Below are 23,576 nucleotides of genomic sequence, written 5' to 3'. Positions count from 1 at the left end.
AAAACAATTAGGCCTAGAGCAGTGATTTTAACCTTCCCTTCCTACTCATATACCACTTTAAACAATCCCTTACTAATCACAGAGCACCGATGGCATAGGAAATACTTAAAATGGTATATGAGTGGAAAGAAAAAGATTGAGAACCACTGTTCTAGGCAGATGTTAGAATATGTTATTAGGTTGGCACCGAATTGTGGGCCAAATGGTCTGTACTGTGCTGTAGGTCTCTATGTTTAGATAGGGTGTCAGCTGGCACATTTTTCCTGGAGCATCCAAAGCAAATACTGGAGGACATCTACTTAAGTTGAGTGGAAGAAAGTTTAGGGGAGATGTCAAAGGTATGTATTTATCCCAGAGAGTAGTAGGTGCCTGAAATGTCTTGGGAGGGTAGTGGTGAAGGTTGGTTCAATGGGGCCATTTAAAAGACTCTTAGACAAGCACATGGATGATGAAAAATCAGGGGTCATGGGTATAAGATAGGGAAGGGTTAGATTGTTGTAGTATAGGATTCCATAGGTCAGCACAATTATGTGGGTTGAAGGGTCTGTACTGTGCTATAATGTTCTATGTTAAAAGAAACAAGAGATGACGGTTGAAGGTACCTACATCCCTGGAATAGTTTGAAGGGTGGTACGTTTAGTTTAACAGTTAGTACAACATTATTACAGTGCCAGTGACCTGGATCAAATCTGGTGCTGTCCATAAGGGGTTTGTACATTCTTTCTGTGACTTGTGGGGGGGGGTTCCTCCGGGAGCTCTCATTTCCTCTCACCTTCCAAAAACCTGCAGAGCTTGTAGTTTAATTGACTGTAATTGGGCGACATGGGCTCATGGGCCAAAAAGGCCTACTACGGTGCTGTGTCTCTAAACCAGCCTGCTAATCATTGCCCTTACTTCAGACCTCCTTTGTGAAGTATTTTGGTAAAGGATACCATAGAATTATAGAAATGTCCAGCATCAGCCATTCTGCTTAGCTTATAGAACCATAGGACATTATAGCACAGAAAACAGGCTCTGGCCATTCTAATCTATGCCAAACTATTATTCTGCCGAGTCCTACTACCTGCATCCAGTCCACAGTCCTCTGTACTCCTCCCATCCATGTACCTGTCTAAATTTTTTTTAAATATGAAAATTCAGCCCATTTTCACAACTTCAGCTGGTATCTCATTCAATATTCCCACCACTCCCTGTGTGAAAAAAGTTTCCCCTTCCACCTTAACCCATGTCCTCTGGTTTGTACCTCACCTAACCTCAGTGGAAAAAAGTCTACTCTGTCTATACCCCTTATAATGTTGAATACCTCTATCAAATTTCCCCTCATTCTTCTTCGCTCCAGGGAATAAAATCCTATTCTGTTTAATCTCCAGTTCCTGAAGTCCCGGCAACATCCTAATAAATCTTCTCTGTGCAGTGAATGAGAATATTCTGTGGCTTTTTTTCATAGAAAACAAATTATTGAACAATTTAAATTGTTTCTAAGTTCTCCAACACAGACTGAAGTCTACCTGTTTGAAATTCACTATTGTTGCTCTCAGCTGCACCTTATTTTAAAGTTTGTTGGTATTACTAAGAGCATCTGGACACTGCCCCATCAAGAGCAAGATCCACCTGACCTTTGCAATGAGACCAGAAACACTGACACATGAAAAACAGTCGGGTCTTCAGACAGATTCAAGATTTCAGATTTATTGTCAGAATACATATGCAACATCACATAAAATCCTGAGATTCTTTTCCCTGTGGGCGAGGCTGAATTACTACTTATTGACAGTGCAGACAAAAATGGACTCAACGTACACCTGTAAACAAGTAATTAAATGGAAACAAACTGGCAGTACTATACAGAGTGATAGAAAAAAATCAATTGAGTGTAAGAGTCCTTAAATAAGTCCCTGATTGAGTTTGTTGTTGAGGAATCTGAGGGTAGAGGGTCAGCAGCAGTTTCTGAACTTGGTAGTGTGTGTCTTGTGGCCTGTATACCTCCTTCCAGATGGTAGCAGTGAGAACAGAGCATGTGCTGGGTGATGTGAATCCTTGATGATTGCTGCTGCTCCCTGTAGATGTTCTTAATGGTGGGGAGGGTTTTACCCATGATGTCCTGGGCTGTATCCACTACATTCAGGTCTTTACGCTCAGGGTGGGGGGTGGTTGGGGGAGGGAGGTATAGTGGTGTCCCCATACCAGACCATGATGCAGCTGGTCAGCACAATTTCCAGCACACATCAGTAGAAATTTTCCAGGGTTTCCAATGTCATGTCAAACCTCCGAAAGCACCTGAGGAAGTAGAAGCCCTGATGTGCTTTCTTCAAGATGCCATGTGTTGGGTACAGGAATGATCCTCTGAGATAGTGATACCCAAGAACTTAAATTTGCTCACCCTCTCCACTTCAGATCCCCAAATGATCACTAGATTGCATATCTCTGGTTTTGCCTTTTTGAAGCCAACAGTCAGCTCTTTGGTTTTGGTGACACTGAGTGCTAGGTTATTGTTGGTGCACCATTCAGTGAAGTTTTCAATCTCCCTCCTGTATGCTGAATTATCACCCCTTTTTATACAGTCCACTACCATGGTATCATCAGCGAATTTGTAGATGGTGTTGTTGTCATAACGAACCGCACAGTCATAGGTGTATAGTGAGTAGAGCTGCGGGCTATGAATGCAGCCCTGCGGTGCTTCGGTATTAATGGACATTGTCAAGGAAATGGTCTTACTAACAGTTTTCTGGATGAAATTCTAGTGAGAGCACCTTGCACTCTCCGCAACCCTAAGCTTTAAAAAAAAAACCAGATGAACTGACATTGAAAATGCAGGAAACTTAAATGTCCAGGAAGAGATGATTGATCTTGTGGGATTTATCACTGAAAGGCTGAGGAATTCCTGAAGAGGGGCATGTAACTGCAATTGTCGATGCATCTCTCACTGGAGTGGAAAGAGCTGATTTCACCCTTCCTATTGCACAGGCTGTGGAGATGAGGGAGATGGGCTCTGATCTGAATCACGCTGATCAGTCCAGCCTGGAGAACTATGGGCGTGCAGCATCCATGCCTCGACTGACGGCAGAGACCCAGGTAAGTGACCCCCGGCAAGAGCAGGAGCTTCATGGCATCCTGTCACACCTGTATGACCTCTGAAAAGAAGTATGAACTGTCCCCAAATGTAAACTTGAGTTTTGTCCACGGATGAGGAAGAGGTTTGGCAGTACCAATTTTGTAAAAAAGGTGGGTCAATGAAAAGTGAACTAAAATTGCCAGTGCAGCGTCAGTTTTTTGATTATGTTGGCAACTTTCCAGACTCTAGTATGAGATTACCTCATTAGCATTGAAGTAACTTTTTTTGCCACTGAGACTCTGATTGCGGCTGGGCACTGCTGTAAAAAATATAAGTCAGACTTTTGTTCCTTTTCTTTCCTCTGTTTAACATTGAGAGGATAACCGCACAAGAAGAGACTTACAGTGAAGAACCATGACAAATAATAATATGCTGAATGGCTACTCAAACTTTTAACACCGTGTTGACACCAAACTAAAATTGGAGGACTGTCAAACATTGTCTGAAGGAAAGTAAATGACACAAGCCATAAAGTCTCTGCAATGAAATCTCCATATCCCTCCTAAAGACAGTAACATTGTTCATTTTTCGATTTTTGGTGAAGCTCACTCTTTGGTATTTATTCCTGATAATGTTTTATGCTATTTTAATATTTTCAGGGTCACCCCAATTTTGATTATCTAGCATTGTGTAGAGGTATTGGACCAATGAATAATGCTGCCTGGGTAACACCATTGCTCAACAATCCCCTTGCCATATGAGAGTAATTATGATTTTACATTGTGCAATGAATTTTAAAACATCTTATCTAGCCTGTTAAAAAATCTCTTCACCTGTGACAAAAAAAAACTTGCTTAATATATTGAGCTCAACCTCACTAACATTTCATGTCTTTTGTGTCTGTCTTTCCCATCCCATCTCCCTCTTGGACTCTCCATCTAACCAATGTGTTCTATTTTTGTTTCACCGATCTGTTTTATTTAATTTTGATTTCCCCTTCTCCATTACCCACATTTGGTGTGACAAACCCACGGGTTGATTGATATTGGTTTCATAAATGTCCTTCATATGTTTCCCTTTGCTTTCATTCATTATGTCCCTACCCATTTCCCACCCATTCACCTCCACTCCTTCCTAATCTCTTTGTGTCCTGTTGCTGGGGGCTGCCTCACTTATCTGTGTCATCTCACTCGATCCTTTACTGAAGAAACTATCTCGACCATCTGGGAGAGTCCGTGCAGTATGTAACTCATAATATGTCTGCATGAATTTGTTCCTTCCCTCTTGATCATCAGCAGGTCAGGATGTCATTTTCATTTGCCATATTTTTAATTATCTTAGTGCTTTCTTAATTGTGTCACCAGGAATCAGCCAAAGACCAACTTGCCCGTCAGAGAGCTTAAGGAGTTGAATAGAATTGTTCAACTTCTGTATATGAAATCTGACCTGATCACTAATAGGTCAAAGCTCCTGCATTCACTGTATTTGAAAATATTCTCCAAATTCTACCCAAAATAGATATGGTGTAAAACACAGCAGTTTAACTTGTAGAGTTGTTCGTTTAGAATGGAGACCTGCAGCCATACCACTACAGCACAGAAACAAGCCCTTTGGCCCATCTAATCTGTACTGAACTATTTATTCCATCTAGTCCCATTGACCATAGCCCTCCATACCCCTCCTATGCATGGACCTATCCAATGTTGTTAAATGTTGAAATCCAACCCACATTCACCAATTCAGCTGACAGCTCATTCTGCACTCTCACCTCCCCCTGAGGGAAGTGGTTCCTTATAATGTTCCCTTAAACATTTCGCCTCTCACCCTTAGCCCATATCCTATAGTTCTTGCCTCACCTAACCTCAGTAGAAAACATCTGTTTGCATTTACCCCTCATAATTTTGAATACCTCTATCAAACTCATTCTTCAACGCACCAGAGAATAAAGTTTTAACCTCTTCAACCTTTCCTTCTAACTGAGCACTTCAAGTCCCATCAATGAACAATTTAGTGTACCCCTCTTTGACTGTGGAATAAAGAAGCATGACAACATTGGATCATCCTGTAAATTCTGCAATAGAAGAGCTCCAGTAGTAGAATTAAATCTAACTTTAATCAGTAGTTTGGTTGATTGGACTTTCTAAGATGCATTTCTTGACTGATGTTAATGAATGTCAGCAGAGTCAGGTTTTAGGAAAGTATATGGAACAAATGATTTAAAATGTCCCATCAAAGAATATCATGGCCATTGAATTGGCAAAATAATAGAAACTGCAAAATAATCATCTGAAGCCCAACACCAAATTATAATGTGCAGATTTAGTCTGTAATTCAGCCACATTGTGTGAGTTAAACAGTGGTTTGATCTATTCCTATAAAGGTAAAAAAGTAAAGGTTCCTTATTGCCAGGTAATACTACATTTAGAATGTAACATACATGAATGTTTTTATCTACCATAGGAAGACAGAGAGTCGCGACTTTGTTCAGCACCCTTCACAGAAATAAGTTCCCAGTGAGGAATGAACTCACAACCCCTGGTTTACAAGACCAGTGCTCTAACCACTGAGCTACCAAGAAAATTAAATTTAAAAAAACATTAGTTCCTTGAACAGTACACGACATTCTTGTGGTTATAAGATGAAGAATTAAATTGCAAGTGCTGTATTGTAAAGTTATTTACAATTACATTGACCAAGTAAATGTCCAGACTTATATATCTCAATTATTAGAATCTCTATCCAAACATGTTTTTAGTGTATAGAGCTATGCTTAATAATACAGCATTGAGGCGACTTGGTTAGTGTGGCAGTTAGGATAACACAATTACAGTCCCAGAGACTTGGATTCAAATCCAGCTGTCTGTTAGGAGTTTGTACGTTCTCCCCATTTCAACATGGGTTTCCCTTTGGGTGCTCCAGTTTTCTCTCACATTCAAAAGGGGTTGGTAGGTTAATTGATTATGCAGGTATTTAAATGGCATGGGCTCATAGGCTGAAAGGGCCTATTAACCATGCAATATCTCTAAATTTAAAGAAAGGGTGCATGTACAAAGCAACTGTAAGCTTCTATCATTATAATAGTGCCCTCCCCCGCCCCCATCATGCACAATAGGCAGACTTCTAATTCTCTTGATTGCTGTGCCCTTTCTATGCAGCCGATCACAGACGCAAGCCCTATGAAGCGTTCTGTGTCTACGCTAACCCCACAGCGCTCTCACGCGATGCCTGATTACTCCCTGGAGCGGGTTATACCAGTCCAGATGCCACACCATCACCACCATCACCACCGTTGCCATCACAGGAGAGAAAAGAAGCAGCGATCGCTTGAGAGAGCTACCAACAGACATGCTGATGAAGAACCAGGTAATAAGCTGAGAGCCAGATGAGGACTGGATACTGAGATGCTCAAAGATTCATGCAATCGCTGCAATGCAGAATGTTTTACGTTGGTATCTTATTGCAATGTTTAAGAAAATATTGAATGGATAAACAGAGAGGGTGGGTTTAGAGGATAAGGGCCAAACACAAGCAAGTGAGACTAGTGTGTGTGGGTGTGGTGCACTGTTAGCCAGAATCAGACACACTCAAAGATAAAGACTGTACAACAGGCTTTAATCCACAAAGAATTCCACAGAGCCAGGCTGGCTGTGGCTGCAGCAACTCTGATTGAGGCCTCGGGAGGCTGGCACAGGCTTGTATCCCGGAGTGTGATTGACACCCGACCAGGTGGGGCTTGATCCATTCAGGCTGACTGATTGACAGCCGGCCAGGTGTGGTCCTGTCCCCTTACACTCCTGCAGGTACAGAGGTTGCCCACTGCAGTAGGCCAGTGGTGTACCACCACAGTAGGGGATTTTGGTTGGTATGAACAAGTTGGGAAGACTCAGCATTTATGGGGGGAGAGAGAGAAAAAGAGACTAGTCAATGTTTCAAAGCCAGGGACCCTTCCTGAAGATGAATGGGATGCTTGCTGTTTAAAAGTAGAGTTGAAGGATGAGTGAGATTCAAGATTATATGGAGATTGGCTGACAGATCAGGTGATACCAGGAGGCATCAAAGAACTGGGATGAAAAAGGGACAGAAATATGATCATGGGAAACAGTGAGAGAGCAACTTCAGGAGCAAATTTCAATTATGCAGATTTGCAAAGAATCCAGATCTCATCTGGGCCAGATATAATATTCCCTCGGACATTGAGGGAGACTAGTGTAGAAATTGCAGGAGCCCTGGCTTATATATTCAAAAAGTCTTTAGCCACAGGTCCGGTGCCAGAAGATTAGAGGGTAGCTCATATCCCGTTATTTAAAAAAGGCTCCAATACTAAACCAGGTAATTATAGGCCCGTTAACCTGACATCAGTAGTAGGTAAATTATTGGAAAGAGTTCTGAGAGATAGTATATATAGGTATTTGGATAGCCATGGGCTGATTAAGTATCGTCAGCATGGCTTTGTGCATGGTAGGTCATGTTTAATTAATCTTGTAGAGTTTTTTGAGGAGGTTACCAAGTAGGTAGATGAAGGAAAGGCTGTGGATGTTATCTACATAGACTTTTGTAAAGCCTTTGACAAGGTCCCACCTGAAAGGTTATGACATTAGGTATCCATGGAGAGGTTTTAAACTGGATTCATAATTGGCTGTGTGGGAAAAAAACAGAGAGTGGTAGTGGATGATTGCTTCTGAGACCGCAGGCCTGTGACTAGTGGTGTGCCTCAGGGATCTGTGTTGGGACCATTGTTGTTAGTTGTCTATATCAATGATCTGGATGATAATGTGGTAAATTAGATCAGCAAGTTTGCTGATGACACAAGGATGGAAGGCATAGTGGACATTGAGGAAGATTTTCAAAGTTTGCAGAGGGATCTGGAGCAACTGGGAGAAAGGGCCAAAAAATGGCAGATGAAGTTTAATGCAGACAAGTGTAAGGTGAGGCATTTTGGAAGGGCAAACCAAGTTGGGACATACACAGTAAATGTTAGGCACTGAAGAGTGCAGAGGAGCAGAGAGATCTAGGAATGCAGATACATTGTTCCCTGAAGGTGGCGTCACAGGTGGACATGGTTATAAAGAAAGCTTTTGGCATCTTAGCCTTTATAAATCGAAAGAGATGGTATAGGTGTTGGGATGTTATGTTTAAGTTGTTTAAGACATTGGTGAGACCAAATTTGGAATATTGTGTGCAGTTCTGGTTGCCTAACTACAGGAAGGATATCAGTAAGATTGAAAGAGTGCAGGGAAGATTTATTAGGATGTTTCTAGGCCTTCAGGAGTTGAGTTACAGGGATAGATTAAACAGGTTAGGACTTTATTCCTTAGAGTGAAGAAGAATGAGGGGAGATTTGATGGAGGTTTACAAGATTATGAGAGGTATAGACAGAGTAGGTGTGAGTAGGCTTTTCCCATTTAGATTAGGAGACATAAATACAAGAGAACATGGCTTTTGGGTGAAAGGGGAAAGGTTTAGGGGAACCTTTTCATCATAAAATGGTGGGAGTGTGGAATGAGCTGCCATCTGGGTGGTGAATGTGGGCTCAATCTTGAGTTTTAAGAATAAATTGGATAGATACATGAATGGGAGTGGTCTGGAGGGTTATGGAATGGGAGCAGATCAGTGGGACTAGGGAAATTCTGGTCGGCACAGAGTAGAGGGCCAAATGGCCTGTTCTCTGTGCTGTAGTATTCTATGGTTCTGTGGTTCTATATAATGAGATGTTCTGGTTTACATTGAGCTTCACAATGGGAGTGAGGAGGCAGCAGACAGACAAGTAGAACTGGAATTGAGCACTGACATGGAATGCAACAAGAAACCCAATATACCCCTGCAGACTAAGTACAAATGCTCTGTGAACAAGTCATCCAATCTAAGTTAAGTTTCTCCAACATATTTGGAGTATTGTGTACTGTCTTGGAAGTATGCTTCAGGAAAGATGTTGTCAAGTTGGAGACAGTACAGAGATTTTTTTGTAGACATACAGCACAGTAACAGGCCCTTTTGGTCCATGTGCCTGTGCCATCCAATTGCACCCTATTGACCTATGACCCGTGATATATTTTGAATGTTGGGCAGAAACTGGAGCCCCAGGGAAAACCCACACAGACATGGAGAGATCATACATGCTCCTTACAGATAGTGTGGGATTCGAACCATGGTTGCAATGATGGTGCTGTAGCAGCATTCCACTAACCCCTATGCTAACCTTGTATGGACATTGAAGGAATTGGGGAAAATCGAGCATAGAACATAGAATACTACAGCACAGTACAGACCCCACATCCCTCAATGTTATGCCGATCCATATATTCTTTAAAAAAAGGACTAAACCCTCCCTACCCCATGTACATGTGCCTGTCTCTTAAATGTCCCCAATGTTTCAGTCTCCACCAGTATTCCTGGCAAGGCATTCCAGGCACCCACAACTCTCTGTATAAAAAACTTACCCCTGATGTTTCCTAAACTCCTTAGCTTTGTACATATGTCCTTTAGTGTTTGCTATTCTTGTCCTGGGAAACAGATGCTGGCTGTCCACCCTATCTACGCCTCTCATAATCTTGTAGACCTCCATTAAGTCTTTTCTCATCCTTCCATTCTTCAAAGAGAAGTCTCAGCTCTGCTAATCTTGCTTCATAAGACTTATTTTCCAATCCAGGAAACATCCTGATAAATCTCCTCTGCACCCTCTTCATAGCTTCTACATCCTTCTTATAATGAGGTGACCAGAACTGAACACAAGACTCTGAGTGGTCTCACAGAGATTTATTAATGAAGCCCAACATCCTATAGGCCTTCTTAACTCTGTTCAACCTGCACAGTGACCTTGAGGGATGTATAGATTTGGACCACAAATCTGTTCATCCATGCTCTTAAATATTCAACCATTAACCCTGTACTCAAGCCTCTGGCTGGTCTTTCCAAAATGCATCACCCCACACTAATCCAGGTTGAACTCTATCTGTCACTTTTCCTTCCAACTCTGCATCCTGTCTACATCCTTTTATAGCCTAATACAACCTTCTGCACCATAATCAACTATTCCAACCTTCATATCATCTGCAAACTTACTAACCCTTCCTTCCACCTCTTCATCTAGGTAATTTATAAAAAAATCACAAAAGGTAGGGGTCCCAGAGCCTTTTAGAACTCCACTAATCACTAACCTCCCAGAAGAATGCTTCCCTTCCACTACTATTCTCTGCTTTCGACTTCCAAGCCCATTCTTTATCCATGCAGCCAAGGTTCCATGGATTTATGGACGAGTCTATTAAGGGGGACCTTGTCAAATGCCTTACTAAGATCCATATAGATCACATTTACCTCCCTAGCCTCATCAATTTTTTTTATTTAACCTCCTCAAAATGCTCAATTAATCTCGTGAGGTACAACCTTCCCTTCACAAAGCCATGATGTACAAACTCAAAATTATAAGAGGAATGGACTGAATGAATGCAGAGTAGGGAAATGGTAACCAGAAGGCATCAGTTTAAGGTGAGATGGGGGTGGGAGGAGGTGGTTGAGAGAGTTCTAAGAGGAACCTGAAGGGTAACTTTTTTACACATTGGGTGGTGGGTGTCTGGAGGAGGTGATTGAAGCAGATACTATTCTAATGATTATGAAACATTGGATGGGTTTAGAGGGATATGGGCCAAATGCAGGCAGGTGGGACTAGTGTGGGTGGGGCATTTTGGTCAGCATGGGAAATTTTGGTTGAATGGCCTGTTTTCACATCATGTGACACAATAAAGTCTTGTGCATTGCCAGACCACCTGCAAATTGGAGGAACACCTCAACTTCAACCCTCCAACTAGACGGCATCAACCTCAACATCTCCAGCATCCATTAAACACCTCCCACCACTTTTTATTTCCCCCTGACGCCTTTCACCCAGCTCTCTCTTTCTCCCTGTCTATCTCTACACCCTTTTCTCTCCTTTCACAGAGCCAAAATTAATTCTCACCTCTCCTCTTATCATATCCAATGAACTCCTTTTGTTGTCTGGGCACCTCCCCCGACTAATATTCAGTCCTTATTCTTTGAAGAAAGACTCAGGCCCGAAATGTCAGTGATGTCCTATGAATGCTGAATCCCTCCCATTTCTATGTGTTTTTTCCACAATCACAGTATCTATAGACTTTTAATGTTTGACTCAGTTAAGGAAACCACATTGGGTTTACAGTGCAGTAAATTGTATTGGAAGCAGTGCAAGTGAATCGCTGCTTCACCTGGTATCATTGTATCCCTGGATGGTGGGAAGAAAAGAAGAGAATGGATAGTTGTTGCGTGGTAAGGTGCCATAGGAAAGGATGTGTGGGTGGGAACAGGAAATGATGAAGTGAGATCTCATTGCAAAATGCAGAGAAGGGAAGGGGAGGGGAAGATATGTGGTGGTGAATCACATTGAAGATTGCGTTGAGTGTGAAGACTGGAAGGGTGAAGGTGAACACTGGGAGAACTCCATCTTTATACATGTGAGAAACAAAAGAGATGCAGTGGAGAGTTCCATCTGCAATGACAGGTGGGTTCTCAGGTTGCAGGAGGAAGGATGACATTTCAAAGGCACCAAATTGAAAGACCGTATGAGCAGCAGAAAAAGGCATGGGGAGCGGATGTACGGTCAAGGTAGCTGTGGGGGTCTGTGGGATTTCAGAATCAAAATCACAATTTATTGTCATGAACAAGTCATGAAATTCGGCATTTTGTGGCAGCTTCACAGGGCAAACATTCATGTTATAACCATCTTATGACATTAAAAAATTTAAATAATGGAGGAGTCACGTGATGTAGTCGTGGCCGATAGGAGAATAGCAGCCCTCTCCAGAAAAGAAGGAAAAAATGAAGAAAAAACAAAGCCCCAGACAAACAAATCACAACAAATAAAAAATAAAGGAGTGGAGAAAATGTCACCTAAGAAAGAAAAGCCAAAAACACCGGGAAGAAAAGAAAAAAGAAAGACGCCGGAAGAGAAAGGTGAAGGCCTTACCTGCACGAAAAAGCAGGGACCCGCCATTGAAAGAGGAGCCCACTCCCCAAGGTTAGTGGAGACCCCGCAGGGTAATGACCCACCGACTGAAGGACTGCAAAGATGGCTCACAGAGCCAAACATAGGTGCAAAACCGCACATGTTCACTACAAAGACAACACCAACGGGAGGGGGGACCAGCTGTGGAGTGAAACTCCACAGCATGAACAGCTGAGAGAGACCCGACAGCTGGAAGACAAAGAAAATAATGGGAACAGGAGGGGTGAGAATGAAAAAAGGAAACTGGAGACACAACAGATAACCAAACCAGAAGAAGAGGACCAACATCAAAACACCATGAAAAAAAACCCAACAAACTGAGACAAGCAGCTCAGCAAGAAAGTCAGAAGAGAAACAGATACAAGGAAGAGAAATAGAAGACACAAACCCAAGAGCAGACACAGGAGAAGATAAGGAAGAAGAAGAAGAAGAAGAAGAAGAGAAGAACACCAAGCTCTGCACAGAGGAATAAGAGGTAAAATGAATGGACAGTACATAGATTTAAAAAATTTTCAAGAACATATGAAAGCATTAAAAGAATGGCTGACACTAGAATTTAGTGAAATAAAAAGAACAATGAAAACTACAGAAGAAAAAGTGAATAGAATAGAGCTGGTCATGACAGTAATAGGGAAAAGATTAGAAAATGTGGAAGAACATGTAATGGCGGTAGAAATGGAAGTGAACAACTTACAAAGAAAATTGGAAGAAAGTGATAAAAATGTTAAAGAAACACAGGAGTTGTTAGCTCAGAAGATAGATATAATGGAAAACTATAATAGGAGAAACAATATAAAGATAGTACGCCTTAAGGAAGTTGAAGAAGGCAAAGATATGAAAGAATTTATAAAAGAATGGATCCCAAAGGTCCTGGGAATGCCAGAAATGCAGGAAGGAATGGAAATAGAAAGGGCACAGAACATTAGCCCCGAAACCACAGTCACAACAAAAACCAAGATCTGTTTTAGTAAAATTCCTGAGATATACGGCAAGAGAAAATATATTGGAGAAGTCAATGAATAAAATGAGAGAAGACAAAAAAACCACTGGAATACAAAGGACAAAAAAAATTTTTCTACCCAGACATAAGTTTTGAGCTCCTGAAGAAGAGGAAGGAGTTTAACGCAGCAAAATTGATCCTATGGAAGAAAGGCTATAAATTTATGTTAAGATATCCAGCAGTGCTTAAAATAGTTATCCCGGGGCAGCAAAACAAATTGTTCTCAGATCCGGAGAGAGCACGAGAATTTGCAGAACGCCTGCAAGACAGAAAGAGTGATGAAGAGATGTAACAAGAACAAAGAATGACGACAAACTACATATAAAGAAGAAAAAATAATGTATAAGTAAGAACTAAAGAATGGAAAGAAAAGGGAAGAAAGGAAGTAAAGGGGAAAAAAAGAGTGTGAGCTTTCTTATATGTGAAGATAGAAGTCTTTTCTGGAGGGGGTTGGGTGGGAGAGAATAACAGTCACTGCAAAATCAGTTGACGCTTGCGAGCGGGTTCACAATCCAAATGGAGAGGGGAGTTTTGGTTGGCCGGCAAGGGATAAGGGGTGACTCAGAGAGGGGGGGGTGGACATTTGGCGTTAAGGGAATTTTAGAAGTGGGAATGGTGGAAATATTTTATGTTTTAGAAGTGTTGTCATACAGTGCGTTCAAAAAAAGAAAACTGAGAAATGGAAATGGGGGAAAGGGGAAAGGTGGTGGTGAGGAAGCGGAAATGAGAGGTAAACAAAGTATGAAATGGCCATGTTGAACTATATGACTATAAATATTAACAGAATACATAACCAAATCAAAAGGAAGAAGCTATTAAATTTACTGAAAAAAGAAAAAATCGATATAGCATTCATGCAGGAAACAGATCTAACTGAAGTGGAACATAATAAATTAAGGAGAGACTGAGTAGGGCACGTAACGGCAGCATCATATAATTCAAAAGCCAGAGGAGTAGCTATATTAATCAATAAAAATGTACCAATCAAAATAGAGGAGGAAATAATAGATCCCGCAGGGAGGTATATAATGATAAAGTATCAGATATATTTAGAATTTTGGAACTTCCTCAATATTATATGCATCTAATGAAGAGGATCAAAAGTTTATGCAAGATATCTTTTTGAAGATTGCAAATACACAGGGGAATATATTGATAGGAGGGGACTTTAATCTTAATTTGGACTCAAAGACGGATAAAACTGGACAAAAGGCTAGCAGAAAGAACAAAGTAGCCGAATTTATGGTTAAATCAATACAGGAAATGCAACTTTTTGATATATGGAGGAGGCAACACCCAAAGGAGAAAGAATACTCATATTATTCGAGTAGACATAAAACATACTCAAGGATTGATTTGTTCCTGTTGTCAGCCCATATCCAAGGGAGAGTTAGTAAAACAGAATCTAAAGCTAGATTGTTATCAGATCACTCAGCCCTGTTATTAGCAATAGAGCTGGAGGACATCCCACCAAGAATGTATAGATGGAGATTAAACTCCATGCTACTTAAAAGACAGGATTTTAGAGAATTCATCGAACGCCAAATTAAAATGTACTTTGAAATAAATACGGAATCAGTGAAAGATAAATTTATATTATGTGATGCAATGAAAGCCTTCATCAGAGGGCAGATAATAAGTTATGTAACTAAGATGAAGAAGGACTACAATTGGGAAATAGAACAGCTGGAAAGGGAGATAGTACGTACAGAAAAAGAACTAGCAACAAGGGAAGATACACCAAAAAGAAGGGAATTGGTGGACAAAAAAATAAAATACGAAACACTACAAATGTACAAGGTGGAGAAGAACATAATGAAAACAAAGCAGAAGTATTATGAGCTAGGAGAAAAAATGCACAAAATACTAGCTTGACAGCTTAAAACAGAACAAACTAAAAGAAAGGTATTGGCATCAAGAAAAAGGACAAACAAATTACATATAACCCAACAGAGATCAATGAAAGCCTCAAGGAATTCTACAAGCAATTATACTGAACTGAGAATGAAGGGAAAGAAGACAAAATAGATGAGTTTCTAGCTAAAATTGAACTACCAAATTTGCAAGAAGAGGAGCAAAACAAATAGATAAAACCATTTGAAATAGAAGAAATACAAGATATATTAAAAAAGCTACTGATCAATAAAACATCTGGAGAGGACGGACTCCCAACAGAATTCTATAAAACATTTATAGACTTATTAAGTCCTCCTCTCCTGGCAGTAATGAACCAGATTGAAAGAAACACATAACATGCCAGATTCATGTAAAACAGCAATAATTACAGTAATACCAAAGACGGGGAAAGATCCACTAACACTAGCATCGTATAGACCAATATCTCTACTTAACTCAGATTATAAGATAATAGCAAAACTATTAGCAAGCAGATTGGCTGACTGTTTACCAAAAATAGTAAAACTAGATCAAACTGGATTATTAAGAAAAGACGAACAACGGACAATGTCTGTAAGTTCATTAACTTAATCCATGCAGTACAAGGAAATAAGATGCAACAGTGGCGGTTGCTTTAGACGCAGAGAAAGCCTTTGACAGGGTAGAATAGAATTATTTATTCAAAGTGCTACAGAGGTTCAACCTACCAGAGAAATATAATAATTGGATTAAAGCATTATATAAGGGATAATTGGTGAATGTGACAGTAAATGGATATATATTGAACCAATTTAAATTAAGCAGGTCAACTAGGCAGGGATGTCCACTATCTCCCTCACTGTTCGCATTAGCTATAGAACCCTTGGCAGAACTGATAAGAATAGAAAATAAAATAAAAGGGATAAAAATAAAAGAGAAGGAATATAAAATCAGTCTATTTGCAGATGACATCATAGTGTACTTAACAGAACCAGAATTATCAATAAAAGAATTACATAAGAAATTGAAGGAATATGGAGAAGTATCGGGGTTCAAGATCAACACAAATAACAGTGAAGTGATGCCAATGAATAATGCGAATTCCACAAAGTTTAAGAAAGAATCGCCATTTAAATGGCAAATACAAGCAATCCAATACCTAGGTATTAGACTAGATAATAATCTAGGCCATCTACACAAATTAAATTATCAGGAATTAATGATGAAATTACAAGATGACTTAGAACATTGGAAAAATTTACCACTAACACTGATAGGAAGAGTAAATTGCATTAAAATGAATATCTTCCCAAGGATTCAATACCTATTTTAATCATTACCAATTCCTTTAACAGAGAAATTCTTCAATGAGCTAAAGAAAACAATAAGGAAATTCTTATGGAAAGGGGGGGAAACTGAGGATAGTGCTAGGTAAATTAACAGAATGGTACAAACAATGGTACAAACAGAATGGTACAGCTACCAAACTTTAAGAATTATTATAGAGCAGCACAATTAAGATATCTATCAGATTTTTATCAAACAAAGGAAAAACCAGATTGGACCAGATTAGAGCTAGATAAAATAGGGGAGAAGGTACCAGAACATACGCTTTATAAGTGGGATGAAAAGCTGGTGCAACATAGAATTCACCAGTACTGCACCATTTGCTCAACATTTGGAAAAAGATTCACATAGGAAGGAAAAAAACAAATTACCAACTTCTAAAATTATTATTGATGCAAAATCAACTAATCCTTTTCACAATAGATTACCTTTCCTTTAGAGAATAGGAGAGAAAAGGGATCAAAAGAATAGAAAATAGTTTTTTGGGAAATAATTTATTATCTTTTAAACAAATGAAGTACAAATATGGTATAACTCATGGTACAATGTTTGCATACCACCAACTGAAAACCTACTTGAAGGACAAATTGGGAAGCAGGCTGAGGTTACCAGAAGGAAGCAGCTTTGAATATGTGATTATAGACACAATGATAATTAAAAGATTTATAACAAACATGTACATCAAGCTGCAAGATAAGGAAAATGATGAAATAAGCTGTAAACCCAAACAAAAGTGGGAACAAGATCTAAATATAAAGATAAAGAATGAAAGATGGGAAAAGCTATGCTCCGGAACTATGAGAAATACAATAAACACGAGGTTACACATGATACAATATAATTGGTTACACAGCCTATACACCATGCCCCAAAAGTTAAATAAATGGGACCCAACAGTATCAGATAGATGTTTTCACTGTAAGAAGGAAACGGGAACAACAGTACATGCAATTTGGGCATATGAGAAAGTGAATAAGTTTTGGGAAGATCTAAACCAGGTATTAAATAAAATCACAAAAAGCAACAGACCAAAAAATCCAGAGATCTTTCTTCTAAGTAATATAAGAAGTGAAGAATTAGGCCTTGATTTGGATGAAGCACAAAAAAGATTTATTATGATAGCCTGAGCTGTAGCAAAAATTTGTATAATGTCAACCTGGAAATCAGAAGAGAGCCTGAGAGTACAGCAATGGTACATAGAAATGAATAAATGTATTCCATTGGAAAAGATAACATATAATTTAAGAAATAACGTCACAGTATTCGAACAAATTTGGGAACCATACATGCAACACAACAGAGAGGGCCTACCGCGGACCTCCACCCCCTAAAATGATAGAATGAGAAGACTAAATGAACTGACCCAGTGTGTAAAAGTAGATGATACAATTTTCTTGTTTATTTTCATTGTGTGATGACATTGTTTAATGGGTTTAATGTATTGTATCTGTTGAACGTTTAGTGGGTAGGGAGGTGGGTGGGAAGGAGGGAGGGAAGGGAGGGAGAAAAAGGGGAGAAAATGACTGTGTATATTCAAGAGGTAAATGTTTGTGTGTATTTTAGTTAATATGGTTCATAGTGTGAAAATTCTTTTTTAAAATTAAAAATTAAAATAATAGTGCTCAAAAGTAAGGCAGTGTCTTTGGTTCATTGATTATTCAGGAATCTGATGGCTGCAGGGAAGAAGCTGCCATTGTGCCGTTGAGTGCTCGTCTTTAGACTCCTGTATATTTTTCCCGATGGTAGCAGAGTGAAGAAGGCGTGACCTGGGTGGTGGAGGTCTTTGAAGATAGAGGATGCTTTTTTAAGACACTGTGTCATGTAGATGTCCTCAATGGAGTGGTCTGGTGCCTGTGATGTCGCAGGCTGAGTTGACAACCGTCTAGAGTTTATCTTATCCTGAGAGTTGGCACCTCCCTACTAGGCAGTGATGCAACCAGCCAGAATGCTCTCCACAGTATACCTGTAGAAGTTTACAAGAGTCTTCGGTGACATATCAAATCTCCTCAAACACCTCACAAAGTATTGCCGCTGGTGAGTCTTCTTTATGATTGTGTCAACATGGAGGCTCCAGGCCAGATCATCAGAGATGTTGACACTCAGGAATTTGAAGATCTTGACCCCCTCTAAGCCCCCAAGGACTAGGCCATGTTCTGCTGACTTCTTCCTGAAGTCCAAAATAATTTCCTTGGTTTTGCTGACATTGAGTGCCAGGTTGTCATCGTTACACCAGTCAATGAGCTGATCTACCTCTCTCCTGTACACTTCTTCATTGCCATTTGTGATTTTGCCGACAACTGTGGTGTCATTGGCAAATTTGTAGATGGCATTGGAATTGTAAAATATGTTTGAGCCAAGTCCATCTCCTGGAGAAATGAGATATCACAGGATGGAGTGTATCAGTGAAGGAATTGGAGAATGTCCAGAAGCAAGCATGGAACAAGACATTCACATATCCAGCTGAAAGATGAGTGAGGCAGGACCCATTCCCAGAACCTCACCTTTGATCTGAACAAAGTGAGTGAATTGAAGGAGAAGGCATTGAGTTCCATCAATCCAATGAATGCATTGGTAGAGGGGAACTAGTTTGGTCTCTCTTCAAGGAAGAAATAGACCTTGATGTTAAGGAATTGCATACTCACAGTGAAAATGAACTGGTTGGGACCAGGTAATTTGAAACTGGCAAAGGGCATCAGTGTTTTCACATAAGTGGGAAGGGACTGGGCTGAAAGGGACAAGATCAAGTTACAGTAGGAAGAGGTAGGTTCAGTTAGGCAATATCATTTTCACACACACAATAGATCTACTGAGACAACCCTGATTGTGGATCTTGGTGGCAGGTGAAATTGAGCAATGTAATGGCTGGAGGATCTCCTGATGAAGTGTATTGGACAGTACCTTGATGTTGGTTGGTGGGGTCTGTCCAGAGTGAGCCATGATGAGGTGTCTGAGAGCTTATGGTTTACCTCTGCCATGGAAGCTAGGTCTGCCAGTTTACAACAGAACTGCCAGAAAGATCAGGAGGAAATTGAGGCAGGTCAGGTGAAGGATGAGATTGAAATGCAAGCAGAGAATAAGAGGCCCCAAAAACAGTCTTTACAGGACTGGGGAAGAGGTACAGAGTGACAAAACCTCTCTTTATCACCAGCCACCAATACACCACCACCATTCAGCTCTCCATTAATTGCAGGACACGAGTGATTGCCTCACAGAATGGGTGGTGCATTTGGAGGTATTGATGGTTTGATGATGCATTCTGAACATGTAGTCTTATTCTTTGCTTCAGGTTTCTCGTATTTGCAAATAATTTTGATTTTCACTTATTCTGTATGATTTTTTAAAATTGTTTGTACTCCTGCACTGAGTAAAAATGTGCCCCTCAAAACCACATTGTAATTAGTAAAATCATAGCTGATATAAAGCTCAACTCTGCATTCCCCAGTTCCCCTCTGCTTCTCAAAACTGTTCACTTGGACCTTATAAATACTCAAAGATTCTGCTCCCATAACCTTTGAAGGAAGAGACATCACTCTTAGAAAGAAAAAAAAAACCACACGTGTCTAAAATGGGAAACCCCATATTGTTAAACAGTGACATCTTGTTTTGGGTGCACTGTACATGTGAAACTACACCTGGAGAACTGTGTGTGTTTCTGGTCTCCTTACTTGAGGAAGGATGGACTGGTTTTGGAGGTGATGCAGAGGGCTTTCACCAGGTTGATTCTGGAAAAGAGGGGGTTATCTTGTGAAGAGACATTGATTCATAAGAACCAAAGAAATAGGAGCAGGAGTAGACCATCTGGCCCATTGAGCCTGCTCCACCATTCAATAAGATCATGGGTGATCTGATCATTGATTCAACTCCACCTACCTGCCTTTTCCCCATATCTCTCAATTCCTTTTTTATGTAAAAATCTATCCAATTGAACCTTAAAGATGTTTAATGAAGTCGTCTCAACTGCTTCCTAGGCAAAGAATTCCACAGATTCACTACTCTCTGGAAAAACAGTTTTTCCTCATCTCCCTCTTAAATCTACTCCTCTGAATCTTGAGGCTGAGTCCCCTAGTTCTGGTCTCACCTACCAGTGAAAACAATTTTCTTTTCTCTATATTATCTATCCTTTTCATAATTTTAAATGTTTCTACAAGACCTTCTTTCATTCTTCTGAATTCGAGTGAGTATAATTCCAGACAATTTGGTCTCTCATCGTAGGTCACCCCATCATCTCTGGGATTAACCTGGTGAACCTCCTCTGGACTGCCTCCAAGGCCAGTATATTCTTTCTCAAGTATGGAGACTAGATCTGCACACAGTTCTCCAGATGCAGCCTCACCAGTACCTTGTACAGTTGCAGCGTGATCTCCCTGCTCTTGAATTCAATTCCTCTAGCGATGAAGGCCAATATTCCATTTGCCTTCTTAATAACCTGTTGTACCTGCATCCTAACTTATTGTGATTCATGCACAAACACTCCTAAGTCATTCTGCACAACAGCATTCTGCAGTTTTTCACCTTTTAAATAATAACCTGTTCTTCTATTTTTCCTACCAACATTTTACTCTTTCTGCAGCCTCTCCACATCCTCTGTTTTTCCACTCAATTTATCTTGGCTACACTACACTCTGTCCCCTCTTCCAAATCATCAGTGTAAATGGTGAACAGCTACGGACCCAGCACCGACCCCTGCGGCCCCCCCACTTACCACTGTTTGGGGCCAATCAGAAAAACACCGATTTATCCCGTCTCTCTGCCTTCTGTCAGTTTACCAATCCTCAATCCATGCCAGTATACTTTCCCCGACTCCATTCATCTGTATCTTACTGATCTCTTGTGTGGCACCTTATCAAATGCCTTCTGGAAATCCAAATATACAACTTCAACCTGTTCCCCTCTAACTACCACACCCATTATATCCTCAAAGAACTACAGCAAGTTTGTCGAACAAGACCTGCCCTTTCTGAATCCATATTGCGTCTGCCTGATGGAATCCCTTCATTCTGAATGACTCACTATTTCATCCTTAATGACAGCTTCAAGCATTTTCCAGACTACAGACGTTAAGCTAACTGGCTGATAGTTACCTGTATTCTGCCTACATCCCTTTTTGAAAAGTGGCGTGTCATTTGCTGTCTTCGAGTCTGCTGGTGCCTGCCCAGAATCCAGAAAACTTTGGTAAATGACTACCAACGAATTGACTATAACTCCCGCCATTTCCCTCAGTTCCCTGGGATGCATCCAATCAGGACCAGGGGATTTGTCCACCTTCAGTCCCATTAGTTTCCTCATCACTATCTCTTTTGCAACAATTATTTTATAGAGGCCCTCACCTCCCTTCGCATCCCTACCACCACTCTTTGGCATGGTGAACATGTCTTCCACGGTGAAGACTGACACAAAATATCTGTTCAATGCCCTGGCCATTTCCTCATTACTCAATATCAATCTCCCTTTCTCATCTTCCAAGGGACCTATGTTGACTTCAGCCATCTTCTTCCATTTTAAATGGGGTTTTTTTCTATGTTTTTATATTTTGTGCTAATTTGCCTTAATAATCCTTCTTCCCTTTCTTTATTTCCCATTTAATTGTCCTTTGTTGCCTTTTAAAGTTTTCCCAATCCTTCAGTTCCCCACTACTCTTGGCTACTTAGTACACATGAACTTTTAATGGTATACTTTCTTTATTCCCTTAGTTAACCAAGGCTGTCGGGGACAGTATGCATTGGAGTTCAGAAGGATGAGGGGGATTTTACAGTGACATGTAAAACCTGATAGAAGCAGGGAGGTTATTTCCAATAGCAGGTGAGACTGGAACTAGGAGGTAGATTCAAGATTCAGGTGAGTAGATTTAAGACAGAAATAAGGAGGAACTGCTTCTCCCAGAGAGTGGTGAAACATTGGAATTCTCCACTCATAGAAACTGCAGAGGCCATCCCATTCCATGTATTTAAGGCTCAGTAAGATAGATTATCGAAGGGAAATTAAAGGATATAGGGAACTGGCAGGTAATGAATTCACAAGCAGTAAACCGATGAACTGATTGAATGGATGCTGATGGGCCAGTTGGGTGACTCCTGCTTTTGTTTCTTAAGTTATAGATTCTCCTTCACGAATGAACATTGTCTCCATTCCCACCCTGTCAAACCCCCTCAAAACTGTCTAGCACTCTCACAATTGTAGGAAGCCCCAGAAGGTTTTTGAGCCCATCAATCTCTGTGCAGTGTTGTCACTGATGGTGGGAACTACACAAGTCACAAATATACAAATCAAGATCCCATAACCAGCAATGGGTCAATTACCAGATCAGATCAGATACTATTCATTCTAATGGAAGAAAACAGCAATGTAATATTATCCAAAATTTTCCTGAGTCTGCCATAAAGTGGACAAAGATTTGCTATTAGCATTAACATCACTCAATGTCCTTACAGTCAAAGAGAGAGAAGCAAAAGAAAGTCCCTCCAGAGTCATCAAATGTCCTCCAGCATTCCCGCAGCCTCTGCAGCCACACAAGTCTCCAGTTCAGTTCAAACCATTGACACTCTGAACCCTGATCCAAACCTCTGACTTGATGAGGAAGCCTTCAGCTCCCAGGGCCCTGTGAGATCCCTTCTTGCCCTCAGCATTCTCTTGAATCCCAGTTCCGATACCTGGTTCTCATGACCCAGTCTCCAGCAGCCTGCAGCCTGTGCGGGCTCCTCACCCGCAAGGCGCCAACTGCTCGCTGCCTGAGTCCTTCCGCCATAGAGCCCCTCACTAGTCCACCATCGTGGACACCATCCATGGGGTTGTCACCTCTGCTTCTCCTTCTTAATGGGGGATTTTTCTTCCCCATTACCATTAGAGCAGCTCTGGCAGCATCGCCATATTTTTCTATTTATTTTATTTATCTGTTCAATGACTGTGGGCAAGGCTAATGAGTATATTTTACATTTCTTATGACAGGTGTCCCCTGTTTACTATTGCACAATTCTATATAGATCCATAGGACTTGGAACACTATAGTATAGAAGCAGAACCTTCAGCCCATCTAGTCAGTGTCAAACTTTTATTCCACCTCATCCTATCAACCTGCACCCAGATCACTGTTCTCTATTCCCCTCCCATCCATGGACCTATCCAATCTTCTTCTGTGTCGAAATGAATCCACATCCACCAGTTGTGCTGGGAACTTGTTCCAAACTCTCACCACCCACTGAGAGAAGAGGTTCCCTTTAAACATTTCACCCTTCACCATTTACACACGTCTTCTATTTCTTGTCTCACCTGACATCAGAGCAAAAAATATGTTT

General features: G+C 40.6%; 1 protein-coding gene across 1 annotated transcript in view; it reads left to right on the top strand.

Moving 5' to 3' along the window:
- The window catches only part of LOC138762259 (probable voltage-dependent N-type calcium channel subunit alpha-1B), a 927,445-nt gene that overhangs the window by 896,706 nt on the left and 7,163 nt on the right, over nucleotides 1–23,576 (top strand). The window contains exons 45-46 of the mRNA XM_069935943.1: nucleotides 2,965–3,072; nucleotides 6,208–6,415. Of these exons, the coding sequence (XP_069792044.1) occupies nucleotides 2,965–3,072; nucleotides 6,208–6,415 (316 nt within the window). The remainder of the gene's footprint in view (nucleotides 1–2,964; nucleotides 3,073–6,207; nucleotides 6,416–23,576) is intronic.

Source organism: Narcine bancroftii, chromosome 1, assembly GCF_036971445.1.
Source record: "Narcine bancroftii isolate sNarBan1 chromosome 1, sNarBan1.hap1, whole genome shotgun sequence".
Classification (NCBI taxonomy): domain Eukaryota; kingdom Metazoa; phylum Chordata; class Chondrichthyes; order Torpediniformes; family Narcinidae; genus Narcine; species Narcine bancroftii.
Note: the sequence above shows the minus strand (reverse complement) of the source record. Positions and strands in the feature narration are given on the sequence as shown.